Source organism: Hyperolius riggenbachi, chromosome 4 (genome assembly GCF_040937935.1).
Source record: "Hyperolius riggenbachi isolate aHypRig1 chromosome 4, aHypRig1.pri, whole genome shotgun sequence".
Taxonomy (NCBI): Eukaryota; Metazoa; Chordata; class Amphibia; order Anura; family Hyperoliidae; genus Hyperolius; species Hyperolius riggenbachi.
In genome coordinates, this window is record NC_090649.1 from 234,735,406 (window position 1) to 234,752,581 (window position 17,176).

Here is a 17,176-nt window from a genome sequence, read left to right on the forward strand (position 1 = left end):
TTGAATTTCTCTGTACATGTTGCTTATGGTAATACATCAATTTCTGTACCTGTATCACAAATATCACATGCAAGGTCGGGACCGGAGGTCGGGACAGGAGGAGATCGTGACAGGAGGTCTTCTGACTAGGTGAGTAAATGGGGTTTTTTTCAGATCTGCTGAAGGATTGTGCATATGGGGGTCAGATCTGCTGAAAGATTGTGCATATGGGGGTCAGATCTGCTGAAGGATTGTGCATATGGGGGTCAGATCTGCTAACGATTTGTGCATATGAGGGTCATATCTGCTAACGATTTGTGCATATGGGGGTCATATCTGCTAACGATTTGTGCATATGGGGGTCATATCTGCTAACGATTTGTGCATATGGTTTTGCGGCTCCCAGTTTTTTTTCTCTTTTCGGAAACGGGTCCAAGTGGCTCTTTATGTCTTAAAGGTTGCAGACCCCTGACCTAGAACTTACAAGAAATCGGTATTGTTGTATTTATTAATATCGCATTGTTGATACAATATTTTCAGCAATGTCTGATTTCTTACACTGTTTGCTATACAAACAGCATCCTCTATAATCATGTGAAAGTGTCCCTGCATCTGTCCCTGTGTCAGTGCATTTTTGCACTGCGCATGTGCAGGGACAAGATGTAGAGACACTGCTGAGAGCCGGAGGAGGATGGGGCCAGAAGGGGCGGGCATGTGTGCGCACGGGCGGCGGGCAGGCGCACGTGTCACAAGTGGGTGGCGCGCGCGACGAAGTAATGACAGACCTAGCTGTTTTTAAACGGGCTAAGGTCACTAGTGAAACTATAATATAACTAGCTAAGTAAGTAACTAATTAGCAGCCTGTTGACTTAGTTACATTATAGCTACATTAGTGACTTTAGCCCATTTAAAAACGGGTTAGATCTGTCATTACTTCGCCGCACGCGCCCGCCGCCAACACGTGACGCGTGCACCCGCCACCTGTGCACACACACACCCGCCCCTTCTGGCCCCATCCTCCTCCGGCTCTCGGCAGTGTCTCTGCATCTTGTCCCTGCATATGACCAGTGCAAAAAAGCACTGACACAGGGAAAGACGCAGGGACACTTGCATATTATTATAGAGGATGTGAGAAGAAAAACACGGCTCTGGAGTGTGTAAGCTACATTATAAATCAGCTGTGGCAGAGAGAGACAGAAGGCTGCTAGCAGTTACCAGGGAACAGTCAGCTGTCGCATCAACACAGGAACGCTGATTTAGTGATGTAGATCAGTTGTGTAGAAGAAAAGAATTGGTGTTAGGAGCTACTATTTTTTTACACAAGCTCTATGGTGAAATTTATGCTGCCCATATTAACCTCTTGCCGATCGCGTCACGCCGATGGGCGTGGCCGCGGTGGCAGCCCCAGGACCGCCTAACGTCGATTGGCGTAAAGTCCTGGGGCTCCGTTTTGCAGGAGATCGCGCGCAGGCTGCACGCGCATCTCCTGCTTGGGGGGCGGAGCTCCGCCCCGCCTTCAGTCTCCGCTATTGCCGCTCGGGAGACTGTTAGATGGCGTGATCGCCATCTATTTACAAGTACAGCGCTGTGATCGGCAGCAGCGCTGTACTGGGGACAGCCGTGTCACACGGCTGTCCCCCTAGGGGACAAGAGAGCGATCGGCTATCATAGGCAGAAGCCTATGACAGCCGATTGCTGTAATTGGCTGGCTGTGGGGAGGGAAGTTATTTAAAGAAACAGTGTTTTTTTTTCTTAAAAACACTAACAATAATATTTAAAAAAATAAAAAATAAACATGGGGGGAGCGATCAGACCCCACCAACAGAGAGCTCTGTTGGTGGGGAGAAAAGGGGGGGTCGAATCACTTGTTTGCTGTGTTGTGCAGCCCTGCAGCTTGGCTTTAAAGCTGCAGTGGCCTATTTTACTAAAAATGGCCTGGTCACTAGGGAGGTTTAGCACTGCGGTCCTCAAGAGGTTTAATAACTGATGGTGGAGATAATGGAACAGCATAATTTTCGCCATAGTGTCCATTTAAGATGTATTCAGTCAAGTTCCTCTTTAACTACCTAACGACCATGTCACGCCAATGGTAGCGAATGCGGCGGCAGCCCCGGGACTACCTAAAGCCAATTGGCGTCAGGTCCTGGGCCCGCCTACTGCAGGAGATTGCGTGCAGGCTGTGCGTGCATCTCCTGCTTGGGGGGCCGGAGCTCTGTCCCGCCTTCAGTCTTCGAGCGGCGATCGCCGCTTGGGAGACTGTTAGGCGGAAAAACGGCCATCTTTCTACTGAGTACAGTGCTGGGGACAGCCTGAGGCAGAAAAGAGCGATCGGCAGTGATAGGCTGAAGCCTATCACAGCCGATCGCTGTGATAAGTGGGCTGGGGGAGGGAGGGAGTGTGGCTGGGGGAGGGAGAAAAAAACATTTATTTATTAAAAAAAAAAGATTATAAATATTTATAATAAAAAAATAAACAACTGGGGGGCGATCAGACCTCACCAACAGAAAGCCCTGTTGGTGGGGAGAAAAGGGGGGGAGAATCACTTGTGTGCTGAGTTGTGCGACCCTGCAGCTGTGCCTTAAAGCTGCAGTGGTCAGTTACGTAAAAATTGCCCTGGTCTTTAGGGGGGTTTAACACTGCGGTCCTCAAGAGGTTAAGTACAAACCAAGGGAAACCATAGCAACTGTCAGAATTTCCTTTATGGCTGGAACCCACCAAAGGGATTTTTTGAGCTTTTAGGGAGCTATTCAAAACGCTAGCAATTTACCTAAATGCTCAGCTAATGTTAATGAATGGGCCAAATTCCACTGGAGCGATTGCAATTAGCAAAATCGGAAATGCAGAACATGCAGCATTTGTGAGCATTAGCGTTAGCGTTTCTGCAATATAAACTATATAAACACTGGCATAATCGCTCATGAATCACTATACAGAGCGATTTTGCAAGTGTTTTTAAATTACTGCACACTGTAAAAAAATTAAATTAATTGAAAGGACCAATCAGAATTAAAAATGCTAATCGCTACACAATTGCTAACAAAATGCTTACACTTTTTAAAATCACTACCAAAATCGCACGAAAACGCTCGTAAAATTGCTTAGAAAACGCTAATTAAAAACGCTAGCGATTGTGATTAGTGATATCGATTTGTAGTGGGTTCCAGGCCTTATAGATTTCAGACCAATGCAAGAAGCACTGCAAGTGTTTGCTATGGGTGCTGCATTTTGTGGTATTATGCACAGAAAAGAAAACAGCTTGGGACATTACAAGGTAGAGGAGCAAATTGCTGTGAATAAGACTTATACATTTCATATATCCTTGGAGATATAGACATTTCAGCTAGCCCTGTGCACAGGTACTAAGGACTGACAGTGTGTGCCACTATAATCAGCAGACCTGCCAACACTCACACCTGCCAGGGAAGTGCAGAACATACCCTCCTCTGACCCTTCAGCTGTTTATCCTCCTGCCTGGAGATATGCTTTAAAACTAAAATTCAGGTACATTTTTGTATATGCATGTAATGTAGTTGTTGCAAAATGAGAAAGGAATAAACCTGCTGTTCCATTTCACAGATTTGCATATCGTCCTTGTCAACCTCTGTTTGTTTACTCCACCCTCCCTGTCTGTAACCACACCTCCGTTCTGGAGACTGACAACCATGATAGGGTAAGGCTTTCGCTGACAGAGAAATTACCCATGTGGTTAATGGGGGGAGTGTGTCAAACCGACAGAGCGGGCAGACAGCCATTGGCTACTAAGGAGAAAGCCAGACTCCCCTCTATGTATAGCTAGCCAGAGTCCCTCCAGAATAGAAAGCCAGAGTACTCCTAGAATAGGAAGCCCAAAGCCCCCTTCTAGAATAGGAAGCCAGAGTCCATCTGAAAATAGGAAGACAGAGTCTCCCCAAGTATAGGAAGCCAGAAGCCCCTCTTCTAGAATAGGAAGCCAGAGTCCCCCCTAGAATTTGAAGGCTGAAGCAAAATGCCCCCTTCTAGAATAGGAAGCTAAAGTCCACATTAGCACAGGAAGCCAGAGTCTCCCCTAGAAAAGGAAGCCAGAGTCCCACCTGGAACAGGAAGCCAACGTCCCCCTGAGAATAGGAAACCTAGTATAGGAAGCCAGAGTCTCCCCTAGAATAGGAAGCCAGAGTCCACATGAGCACAGGAAGCCAGAGTCTCCCCTAGAAAAGGAAGTCAGAGTCCCACCTGGAATCAGGGACGGATCAAGACCAATGTGCGCCTGGGGCAAGGTCATGCTTTGGCGCCTAAAGGTCAGGTTTTGGCGCCTAAACTGACCTTTAGGCGCCAAAACTGCCATTCATCTTGCCGCCTTTTTAAGAATTCAACAAACTGCGCCTGGGGCAAGATACCCGCTTGCCCCCCCCCCCCCCCCCCTAGATCCGTCCCTGCCTGGAATAGGAAGCCACTGTCCCCCTGAGAATAGGAAACCTAGTATTGGAAGCCAGAGTCTCCCCTAGAATAGTAAGCCAAAGTTCCTCTGAGAATAGTCGTCCGCCCCCCCTCCTTGTATAGCCAGTTGAGTGTGGTCCGTTATTAGTCATGGAGAGAATCCAAAGACATAACAACAAAAGTTGTTTAGGTGATACCTTTAATGACTAACTGTACAAGATTTCTTTGCAAACTTTCAAAATTTTAATTTTCTTCAGGCATGTTTCAGAACTGGATCAGAATCATACGTATGGTTCTGATCCAGTTCTGAAACATGCCTAATGAAGAAAATTAAAGTTTCGAAAGATTGCAAAAAAATCTTGTACAGTTCATTAACCGCTTGCCGACCGCGTCACGCCGATGGGCGTGGCCGCGGCGGCAGCCCCGGGACCAGCTAACGCCTAAGTCCTTGGGGCTCGCAGTGCAGGAGATCGCGCGCACGCTGCGCGCGCATCTCCTGTTAGTGGGCGGAGCGGAGCCCCGCCTTCAGTCTCCGAGCGGCGCGTGGCGCTCGGGAGACTGTTAGACGGCGGAATCGCCGTCTAATTACATTGTACAGCGCTGCGATCTGCAGCAGCGCTGTACTGGGGACAGCCGTGTGACACTGGAGAGCGATCGGCTCTCATAGGCAGAAGCCTATGACAGCCGATCACCATTATTAGCTGGCTGTGGGGTGGGAGGGAGGGAGGGAAAAGAAAGAGGGAAAGAATTGCACATTTATTTAAAAAAAGACACAATATTTACAACCAACAGACAAACACTGGGGGGAGGGGGGGCGATCAGACCCCACCAACAGAGAGCTCTGTTGGTGGGGAGAAAAGGGGGGAGGAATCACTGGTGTGCTGTGTTGTGCGGCCCTGCAGCTTGGCCTTAAAGCTGCAGTGGCCTTTTTTGACACAAATAGCCTGGTCTTTAGGGGGGGTAAAGCCCATGGTCCTCAAGAGGTTAAAGGTACCCCCTTGTATAGGAAGCCAGAATCTCCCCTAGTATAGGAAGCCAGAGTCCCACCTGGAGCAGGAAGCCAAAGTCCCCATGAGAATAGGAAGCCAGAGTCCCACTCGGTATAGGAAGCCAGAGTCTCCCCTAGTATAGGAAGCCAGACTCTGCCCTAGTACAGGAAACCAGAGCCCCCCTCCTTATATAGGAAGCCAGAGTCCCTCATAAGTATAGGAATTAAGGCCTACAGCAAGCGGGTACACTGGGCATTTTCACTGCAGTATGCATGTATCAAATCACTGCCTGTTTTAATTAGAAAAAAAAGTTTATAAACTGTAATGCAACATTATAAATGAAAAAACAAACCTTTGTGCAAATTTTCTAAACAACATGGCTCAATATACCACTAGGGTTCTAACTGTGTGACATTTATGTGTACCATCCACATAAGTCCAACTGTAGGTGCTACTAATGTTATTTAATACTGCTACTAATAAATAACAATATAACAATAGCAGTAACTTGTAACAGCACAGACATGTACTGTAGCCTACAAGAGGCCTTTGTTACAAAGTTGCTCCTGTGCCATGCCCATTAGTGAAAAAGCAGCTTTTGACCTTCACATTACATTTTCCTGTTATACCAGGTCTTTGTAGAATGTACAGCAGAAAGCCCTGTGTAAGAAACCTGGTCCCATACTGGAACTATCAACTGACTTCACAAGCAAACATATTACTACAATTAAACAGCCTTTACAGAAAGATATGCAGAAGGCAGCAGGTCAAGTAATGTAAAAATGAAAATGCCTTAAAGGCATTGTACATGAACCACAGTGTCAAGTACTATAACCATAATATGCATTTTTTTTTCAAACTTAGCAGAATACATTGTTAACAGAAAAGCATAAGAAGTCCAGTTTGCGGTTTGTCACATGCCATGTGGGGGACACAGCAAACATGTGGAAGAAGGTGCTCTGGTCGGATGAGACCAAAATGGAACTTTTTGGCCAAAATGCAAAACGCTATGTGTGGCAGAAAACTAACACTGAACATTACTCAGAACACACTATCCCCACTGTCAAATATGGTGGTGGCAGCATCATGCTCTGGGGTTGCTTCTCTTCAGCAGGGACAGGGAAGCTGGTCAAAGTTGATGGGAAGATGGATGGAGCCAAATACAGGGCAATCTTGGAAGAAAACCTCTTGGAGTCTGCAAAAGACTTGAGACTGGGGCGGAGGTTCACCTTCCAGCAGGACAATGATCCTAAACATAAAGCCAGGGCAACAACGGAATGGTTTAAAACAAAACATATCCATGTGTTAGAATGGCCCAGTCAAAGTCCAGATCTAAATCCAATTGAGAATCTGTGGCAAGATCTGAAAACTGCTGTTCACAAACGCTTTCCATCTAAGCTGACTGAGCTGGAGCTGTTTTGCAAAGAAGAATGGGCAAGGATTTCAGTCTATAGATGTGCAAAGCTGGTAGAGACATACCCTAAAAGACTGGCAGCTGAAATTGCAGAAAAAGGTGGTTCTACAAAGTATTGACTCAGGGGGCCGAATAATTACGCACACCCCACTTTGCAGTTATTGATTTGTAAAAAATGTTTGGAATCCTGTATGATTTTCGTTCCACTTCTCACATGTACACCACTTTGTATTGGTCTTTCACGTGGAATTCCAATGGAATTGATTCATGTTTGTAGCAGTAATGTGACAAAATGTGGAAAACTTCAAGGGGGCCGAATACTTTTGCAAGCCATTGTATTCATATAGCACTGACATCTTCTGCAGACTTTACAGAGTACATAGTCCTATCACTGACTGTCCTCAGAGGAGCTCACAAACTAATCCTACCATAGTCATAGTCTAATGTCCCACCATATTATTATTATGTATTTATATAGCACTGACATCTTCAGCAGCACATTACAGTGTACATAGTCATGTCACTGGCTGTCCTCAGAGGAGCTCACAATTGAATCTTACCATAGCCTAAACTAAACCTCACAACAATCTAGATTCTATTTTGGGCAGGTACTATGATCAGTATGTTGTTCTACGCAGAGAAAAAAAACCTAAGGACATCCACTGAAACAAGGGGAGAACTTGCAAACTCCATGCAGTTATGTATGTTTACAATATTCTTTACATTTGTATATATACCAAGTATTTTATATTGCATTGTGCCCTGTCCTGCCTCACCGCACAGCTGTACAAATATAGAAGGGTTCCATGTAACTAATTATCATACTTTGCACTTTTTTCCGGGGGGGGGGGGGGGGGGGGACAGAAGCATGGCGCTTAGGAACTGAGACTGAACAAGATGACAGGAAAAATAGGGATCAAGCGCAGTGTTCATGCAAACGATAGTAACCAACAACACTGGCACTGTCCGTTCATTTAAGTGGCAAGCGCCACAGCCATTGTTTAATACCTGTGAACTGGCTCTAAGGTGCCCATTAGCAATTTTAGCCAACGATCGACCTTCCTATCTGACAATTGTGATGGGAAGAAAATGATAGAGTGAGCCCCATAAATGCAATAAAAATATAACCAATACAAAACACGAAATAAAATGATCAATAAATCATTTGTTTGGTGTCAATTGGCACCACCAACACTATGCGATGTGATCAACATTCGATGGGACAAAATTGAAAAGAAAACAGGTCCTCTTTTGATCAACATTTGATGGGAACCTTTAAGTATGGGTGGACCACTTATCATATGCATAAGCACACCGCAGTATATTTAGAACCGCGCCAATTCACTGGGCATGAAAACAACCCTATGGATGAGCACAGATTGCTTATTATAACAGAAAAGTGTCAAGTTAGCACACAGCGTTCATTATTTCCCCCTTTATCTTCGGCCCTCTAGTGAACAGAGCTCACACAGTCTGCTCACACCTGAGCCTCAGACATCTCCAGTGAACAGAGCTCATACAGTCTGCTCACACCTGAGCCTCAGACATCTCCAGTGAACAGAGCTCATACAGTCTGCTCACACCTGAGCCTCAGACATCTCCGGCTGCTCTGGTCTCGTTCACAAGCACTTCTGTATCCCAGCTCAGCTCAGGGGAGATGTCTGCAGGCCCCGCCCACCTCCTTATATGGCTGCAGCATCCTCGCTCACACACGGCAACATGCGGACACTACACTGGCACAGTCATCCCGCAGTACTCACATCAGCTCCTGGCTCGCCTGGTAATCCGGGAGATCCAGGCTTGCCCGCATCCCCATCCGGACCCTGAAGTGTCACAACAAGGAAAGATTCTCAGTTAGTTTACAGCAGGCAGAGGACATCAGAATCAGCAAACAGTGAAAGTAGCTGCACTTACTGGTGGACCTGTAGGGCCATCGGGGCCTCTGTCGCCCTGCAAACACACACAAGTCACATCTATTAACACATAGCAGGCAAACTCTCGTGTAGGTGATAATAATACCCCAGTAATAACATTATATAGAAGACAGAGTATATTGGAATTCCTGCACAGATGATAAGGTGTCTGCAGCCATCCCCCCGAAGTAAATCAATCTTCTGCAGCAAGAGAAAGGGAGACTGATAACCTTGCCATATTACTGTCACACTTACATCTATGCCATCAATGCCAGGAACTCCGGATGGTCCGGGGGGACCTATTGGCCCAGCGGGTCCAGGTGGTCCTCTCTGAATAAAACAATAATCATACATTAATTAAGTACTAACCTTGTCAATATACATCTCTACTTATCGAAACAGTGATGTGGTTCAGGATAAGTAATCTGCGCAGTTCTGTAAAGGTACAAGTATCAGGATGCATTGCTGGGCGTTATCTGGATATGCTGGGTCTTGTAGTCCAACAAGAACTAGTGAAGGAGTGATACAGAGAGATCTCTCATCTGCACTATCTCCACATACAGTCCACTGAGTTCACCTACAGCCTGTACCCTCCAGCTCTACTGCAGCTGAGGTGGGGACTACAAGTCCCACAATGTCTTGATAAAGCCTTGCAAAGCATCCTAAGACCTGTGGTTATATGGCTGTGACACACACACACACACACTGTATAAACACAAAGATACAAACACTTTACACACACACTCACTCAAACTGTATACACACACACACTTTAAACGAACACTGTACACACATAACACACACAACTAATAAATAGCATTTTATTTCGTAAAACAGTATGGCAGTGACACACGTGTATGGTAATGACACACTTCTATGGCAGTGACACACTTCAGTAAAGTGTCTATGCCAGCATCTTTGTGAAATGATAAATGTGTAAATGTAGACAGAGCTGTAGCTATCACACAGCATTGCTGGGCTCATCCCCTGCAGGCAGGATGAATGTACTCTTGTTTTATCCCCCCCCCCCCTTCTTTTTTCCAGAGTGCGCAGGAAAGGGTCTTTACAAAGAGGGCATTGTGAGGTGGAGGCCCCCTCCTCTGTGCTCTAGGTGAGGAGTGGTGGGAAGAAGCATGGCAGGGAGGCGACACACTGGCCGTCCCCCCAGCCACTGAACTGGCCTGAACCTTCACATGTGCTGCTGCCTCCTTAACCCTGTATTACCTGCCCCCACAACTGCCCAGCAACGTAGCCTATTTCATATAAAACACCAGCCAGCTCTTTCACTGCTAAGTAGTATAAGCAGAGTTTGATTTATGAATGGCATTTAAATTATCCACAAAGAGCCAGAGCAGCAGCAGCTTACCAAAGAATAACATTTACCATTTCTTCAAAAGAGATCTCTTATCAGTATGTCACTGCCTATAGCATGCTCTGTGATAGTGTTACACTTGCAGACTGTAGTGAGTGTATGGTACATTGCAGCTAATAAATGATTGCTTTTGTGTTAACAGACAGCGTAAGAAAAAAAAAGCATTTATAGCAATAAAAAGTTTAATAAGTTTGCTAAGAAAGTTTCCCAAGCAGCCCTTAGATTCCAGCTGATGTCTCCGCTAATGAAGCAGCCTTGTGTGAGCTGCAAACTTCTGCACTAGCATCCCACATCTGCAGTCCAGATCCTCTTACCTCTAGCAGCGCCTGGCCGACCTGCAAGAGACGAATGAATGGAGTTAGCTGTCACTTACTTGAGCTGTGGAGATGGTGATGAGCTGTAAGATTAGCACCAGCAAGAGGGCCCCTCCATCCCTGACAGTATTAGCCATAGTACAACCTATGGCTAGGCAAGAAAGTGTCCAGTGTCAGTGTCCTGTCCCCCTGTCCGGTTTTAGGACCCTCAAGGCAAACCCCTCAACTGAATCAGCTAACACTAGTAGCAAGGTAAGCCCTGGAGAAGGCGTCAGACCTTATGTTTATTAATATCCTGGGAGGAGGAAAGGCATGATTGGAGGATGCCTAGGCTGTGGGATGGGGAGGTAGGATGGTAGAGGACCTTTAACCCTTCATCTGGGTGTTGTACCTGGGACACTATGCTTCCTCTGTAAATAAAGCTACTAGTAAGGGGTTACTGACCTTGCAGAGCCCCCAGCATCTATCCTTACTTCCTTATTACTGGACAAAATATTCCCACGCCTGTAACTTATTACCTGGGTAGCACCTCTGTTATTCTAAAAATGGCACAGCTTATAATAGGATACAACGTTCTTATGTAATTATTGATCTTCATTCAACCTTATCAGAGGTGTGCAGACTTAATCTACCCAGGCTTAATTAATCATACTTCCTTGAATATTCATGTGTCTCCAGGGAAGTATTGCTAACTACAAAACAGGGTTACCCACCCACAAGAGAGAATCCAAACATGCTATATTTTTAGCCCCTTAATTATTTTTCAGTTAAACCTCCTCTTGATAGCAGAATTAATTTTAGCATCTATCTGAATTCAACTTCTTTGTAAACTGACAATAAACAAATACATAAATGAATACAATACATTTAAACATGAACAAAAATGCTAGTACACAGAAAATAAAGTACAGTAGTTTGGACACGCACACAGTCAAAATATGGAGTTGGAATTAGATTGAAGTACTAGCATTTACCATATTTTGTCTGTTTTACTGTGTATGTGGAAAATATGTTAAAATGATACAAATGTAAGATTGTGTGGACACCAGTAGGTTGTGCCCGCTCTTCTCAATTTCCAGCTTCCCATCTTTCTATATAAAACTGATTATTGACTGTAGAGGCATGATCAGATCATATGGAGGTATGTGTTTCAGCAAGTGCTCTCTGAATGCATAGTGAGGAGAGGGAATATTGTGGGCACTGGGCACACACCTAATAGGAGTCTCAGAAAGTATTTTAGAATAGCTGGTGGCACACCCTACATTGCGTTGACCAGGTGTGCATATACCATCTCTTTGCATTTTTTGCATGATTATCTCTCTGCATGATTATACAAATTAGATTGGACCAATCAAAATTGGACCAGTCTTATTGCATGATTGGGCCAAGCAGACAAGACAATTGAATCATAATGCAGGAGTTGATCAATTAGTTTGGTCGATCTTAATGCAGGAGTTGATCAATCAGATTGGACCAATCACATTGCATGAATGGACCAATCATATTGCATGATTGGGCCAATCAAGTTGGACAATTACACTGACTAATCACATTGTGTAATTGGACCAAACAGATGCCTGACTGGAACATTCAGATTGGACCAATCATATTGCACAAGTGGATCAAACAGCTTGGATCAATTGAATTGCATAATTGAACAAATAAGATTGGACCAATCCCATTGCATTGTGGCTGTAGCTGAAGGCAGGATGTTGGTCATTGAGGTCTGTCACTAGGGCTCTGGTACCGGCGTGTCATTGGAGTCTATCACTGTGGGTATGCCAGTAAAGGGACACTTAAGTCAAACAAAAAAAATGAGTTTTACTCACCTGGGGCTTCCAATAGCCCCCTGCAGCTGTCCGGTGCCCTCGCCGTCTCCCTCCGATCCTCCTGGCCCCGCCGGCAGCCACTTCCTGTTTCGGTGACAGGAGCTGACAGGCTGGGGACGCGAGTGATTCTTCGCATTCCTGGCCACAATAGCGCCATCTATGCTGCTATAGCATATATCATATACCGCATAGCAGCATAGAGGGTGCTACTGTGTCTGGGAACGCGAAGAATCACTCGCGTCCCCAGCCTGTCAGCTCCTGTCACCGAAACAGGAAGTGGCTGCCGGCAGGGCCAGGAGGATCGGAGAGAGACGGCGAGGGCACCGGACAGCTGCAGGGGGCTATTGGAAGCCCTAGGTGAGTAAAACTCATTTTTTTTGTTTGACTTAAGTGTCCCTTTAAGGGGTCTATTATTGAGGGGTTTCTCATTGGGGGTTCTGTCTTTTGGGGGGTCTTCACTGGGGTTTCTATCACAAACTGAAAGATCTGCCACTGATGGTCCTTCACTGATGGGTATGTTACTGGGAAATCTGTCACTGGGAAATCTGTCACTGAGTGTCTGTTACTGGGGGTCTGCTAATAAGGTCAGTCACTGGGAGTCTGCTACCAAGGGATGCCACTAAGGGATGTGTCATGAGGGATATGACACTGACACTCAGGCCTCTTTTCCAGTGCATGGTCTGCTGTGGCAATAATTGTGGGTCTAGCAAGGGGAAAGGAACACGCATGTGCAATCTGTAGATACATATACAATCATTTTTACTGGGATGCTAGGAACTGATATTAAATAATCTCAGATCCCAACTATAGGCATGAGAACCTATGATGCTAAAGGTGGTAGCCTGCCATGCATCAGTTAGACCCTAGTTATGGTTCTTTCTCAACACTAGGGGCTTGATTCACTAAACCATCTTAACTCATATCACGGGTGTTTTTGCGCACCTTTTTCAACAAAAAGGACAAAGAGGCGTGCACCTTCCGTCCTATGGTTTATTTCCAACACTGTGACATATAGACATTGAGGTATATCTTTGTGCTCCACAGTACAATAGCTGCATATAGCAAAGTGCAAGATGTATCTTACGTTTCCTGGTGATGGTGGGTCAACTCATTGGAGGTGGGTGGTGGGCATTAGGGTGGCTTGGCGACGGCCGTTTCGCGTCTCCTGACGCTTGGTCACGCTGCGTACCACTAACCCTTTTCAAGTTTGTGCACGATCGCGAATATTCATGCGAAAACGCGCGTGAAAACGGCCGTGATATGAGTTATCATGGATTAGTGAATCAAGCCCTAGCTCTGATAAAGGTGTTTGAAATGAAGCTCATGACCTGAATTCACAAACCCTGACCTGAATAACAAAAAATGTTTCACTGGGTTTGGACTTTCTCTAATTTGATGCTGCAGTATGAAGCCATCTGCTAAGGCTGAAGCCCCCGCAGTCAGTCTGCATCCACTTACCGCTCTTCTGGCCTCCAGTTCAGTGCAGGATTCCCTCTCAGGCCTCAGAGGATCGCAGTGAATTAACATCCACTGGAGGTCAAACTATTTCAGAGAATAAACTGTGTCAATGAGCTGTGATTTCAGATTTTTAATAGAAACTAAGTCTTGATGATAGGAGGCACATCAAACGTCTAAACATATCAAATCCTGTATGTTGTTACTCAAAACAGAGTAACCAGCCTGAAACCTGAAACCGAGATCTCAGTCAAACAACCAAGTGCACAGTTGTAACATACTCGCAAGGATAGATTATAGCTGGAATCAGATAGAGTTGTATACAGATTAGAGTTGGGCCGAACCTCCGATTTTAGGTTCGCGAACCGGGTTCGCGAACTTTCGCGGAAGGTTCGGTTCGCGTTAAAGTTCGCGAACCGCAATAGACTTCAATGGGGATGCGAACTTTGAAAAAAAAAAAAATTATGCTGGCCACAAAAGTGATGGAAAAGATGTTTCAAGGGGTCTAACACCTGGAGGGGGGCATGGCGGAGTGGGATACACGCCAAAAGTCACCGGGAAAAATCTGGATTTGACGCAAAGCAGCGTTTTAAGGGCAGAAATCACATTGAATGCTAAATGACAGGCCTAAAGTGCTTTAAAACATCTTGCATGTGTATACATCAATCAGGGAGTGTAATTAAGGTACTGCTTCACACTGACACACCAAACTCCACTGAACAGAACAGGTATGCAGTGGCGGGTTCACTGAACAGAACAGGTATGCAGTGGCGGGTCCACTGAACAGGTATACAGTGGCGGGTCCACTGAACAGAACAGGTATGCAGTGGCGGGTTCACTAAACAGGTATACAGTGGCGGGTCCACTGAACAGAACAGGTATGCAGTGGCGGGTTCACTGAACAGAACAGGTATGCAGTGGCGGGTCCACTGAACAGGTATACAGTGGCGGGTCCACTGAACAGAACAGGTATGCAGTGGCGGGTTCACTAAACAGGTATACAGTGGCGGGTCCACTGAACAGAACAGGTATGCAGTGGTGGGTTCACAGAACAGGTATGCAGTGGCAGGATCAATGAACAGGTATGCAGTGGCAGGATCACTGAACAGGTATGCAGTGGCAGGATCAATGAACAGGTATGCAGTGGCAGGATCAATGAACAGGTATGCAGTGGCAGGATCAATGAACAGGTATGCAGTGGCAGGATCACTGAACAGGTATGCAGTGGCAGGATCAATGAACAGGTATGCAGTGGCAGGATCAATGAACAGGTATGCAGTGGCAGGATCAATGAACAGGTATGCAGTGGCAGGATCAATGAACAGGTATGCAGTGGCAGGATCACTGAACAGGTATGCAGTGGCAGGATCAATGAACAGGTATGCAGTGGCAGGATCACTGAACAGGTATGCAGTGGCAGGATCAATGAACAGGTATGCAGTGGCAGGATCAATGAACAGGTATGCAGTGGCAGGATCAATGAACAGGTATGCAGCCAGGGACAAGCTAAGGCTAACTAATCTTTCCCTATGAGAGACTGCAGTAGCTCGCCCTACTCTAACTAATGCAGGCACACGAGTGGCCACGGCCGCCGCTGCCTGCCTATATAAGGGGGGGTGGGGCTCCAGGGGCTAGTGTAGCCTAATTGGCTACACTGGGCCTGCTGACTGTGATGTAGAGGGTCAAAGTTGACCCTCAGTGCATTATGGGGCGAACCGCAATGGGGCGAACTTTTCCGCAATAAAGTTCGCGTGCGGTACCCGCACGCGAACCACCTAGGTTCGCGCGAACCAGGTTCGCCGGCGAACCGTTCGGCCCAACTCTAATACAGATACAGTAGAATGGACTTGTCTGTCTGTCTGTCCAAAGCTGTGTCTGGCAAAGTGCTTACTTCTGGAGCTGGCAGCAGATGGCATTCTCAGCACTACCATAGCCTGCAATGATAATTGGGGCTATAGTGCGCCAGGGTGCTTAGAATCGGTGCACTCTGTATTACATTCATTAGGAGCAGTATGATGTTTTGGAAGCATGGATGCAACAGTAATACGATCAGCAGGAGGAAATCTTTCATCGGTAAGGACCTGAGCGCACTAATGCAGTTGTGCGCAGTTGTGTCCGCTTTTCAGCATCTGTAACATTGATGTGTTGCTGAAAAGCGGACACAACTGCGCACAACTGTGTTGGTGGGCTCAGGCCCTAAGCAGTAAAGGTGCTGTTAGGTGTAGGGATAGGAAGGTTATAGTTAGGTGTAGGGGTAGGTTAGTTTTAGAATTAGCGGCAGTGAGGATAGCGTAGGTGCAGAGGTAGTGAGTAGCAGTAGTAGAAGAGCCAGTGTTAGGAGTATCAGTAGTAGTAGGGATAGTGTTTGGTGTTGCAGGAGCAGGAGGGTTAGTTAGGTTTAGCAGGAGTAGGAGGGTTTGTGTAAGATAAGTTATTAGGACAAGCTTACAGGGCAAAGTTTTTCTGATCGATTTTTTTATAGAAGTGAATGGAAATCAATCTAAAAAAATGATTGGAAAATCGATCGGAAAATCGATCGAACAGTAAATCTGCTGAAAAATCTCAGTGTATTCCCAGCATAACAATTCTGTACATTGTCAGTCTACTTCCATTGTTCCAATATTATGCTTTCATTGCAGGACAGCAAATTTCATGAGGTTAAATGAGGAGAGAAATATTTTCTCAAAAGAGCTCCAAAGGATCTCTTTGGCATGTCCTGAGGCCCATTTCCAACCTGCAACCCAAAGTGAAACACCCTGTGCTAATTCCTAGGTTCTGTTCACTTTTAGTGCAGCTGACAGCTGTAATAGTAATCAGAATGCATACAGCATTTCAGATTTTATCTGTGAAAGTAGGTGACGCTATGGTGTCTTACGTAGGTATAATCGCATTTCAGATTTGTTTGCCCTTTTGCAGACCAGTGCACTTAGGGCCCATTCGCACTTGAGAGATTTGCGGATGATTCCCGCTAATCAACAAAATGCTAGCACTTTTCAAAGCGCTAGCGCAATAGAAAGTATATGGCAGTGATCTCACTGCTGCGATTGGCACTGATCGCAGGCGATTAGCGTCAATCACAAGACGTGTTACCTGCAGCATTTTACCGCGATTCTGGAGCGATCGCGGTATGGTGCTTAACTTATAGCCGACCGCATCAAGCCAGTGGACGTGGCCACAGAGGCAGCCCCTGGACCGCCTAATGCGGGGTCATCTCCTGCTTGCATCGCCTTCAGTCTTCCAGCAGCAATCGCCGCTCGGAGATTGTTAACCGTCTAAATGCCATGTACAGCACTGCGATCTACAGCAGCGCTGTACTGGGGACAGCCGTGTGACACGGCTGTCCCCTCCTGAGTCTCGGCGGTGATCAGCTGTCATAGGCTGAAGCCTATAACAGCTGATCACAGTGATTGGCGGGGGAGTAAAAAAAATAAGGAAATGTATTCAAAAATAAATAAAAAATGTTTTACAAAGAAATAAACACTGGGGGAGCGATCAGAC

At 46.0% G+C, this 17,176-nt stretch overlaps 1 protein-coding gene across 2 annotated transcripts in view; it reads right to left on the minus strand.

Annotated features, from left to right (window-relative positions):
• The window catches only part of COL9A1 (collagen type IX alpha 1 chain), a 220,785-nt gene that overhangs the window by 135,559 nt on the left and 68,050 nt on the right, over positions 1–17,176 (minus strand). For both annotated transcript variants that reach the window (XM_068281455.1, XM_068281456.1), the window contains exons 6-10: positions 13,682–13,765; positions 10,395–10,415; positions 8,964–9,038; positions 8,710–8,745; positions 8,556–8,618 (exon numbers count right to left, since the gene is read on the minus strand). In XM_068281455.1, the coding sequence (XP_068137556.1) occupies positions 8,556–8,618; positions 8,710–8,745; positions 8,964–9,038; positions 10,395–10,415; positions 13,682–13,765 (279 nt within the window). The remainder of the gene's footprint in view (positions 1–8,555; positions 8,619–8,709; positions 8,746–8,963; positions 9,039–10,394; positions 10,416–13,681; positions 13,766–17,176) is intronic.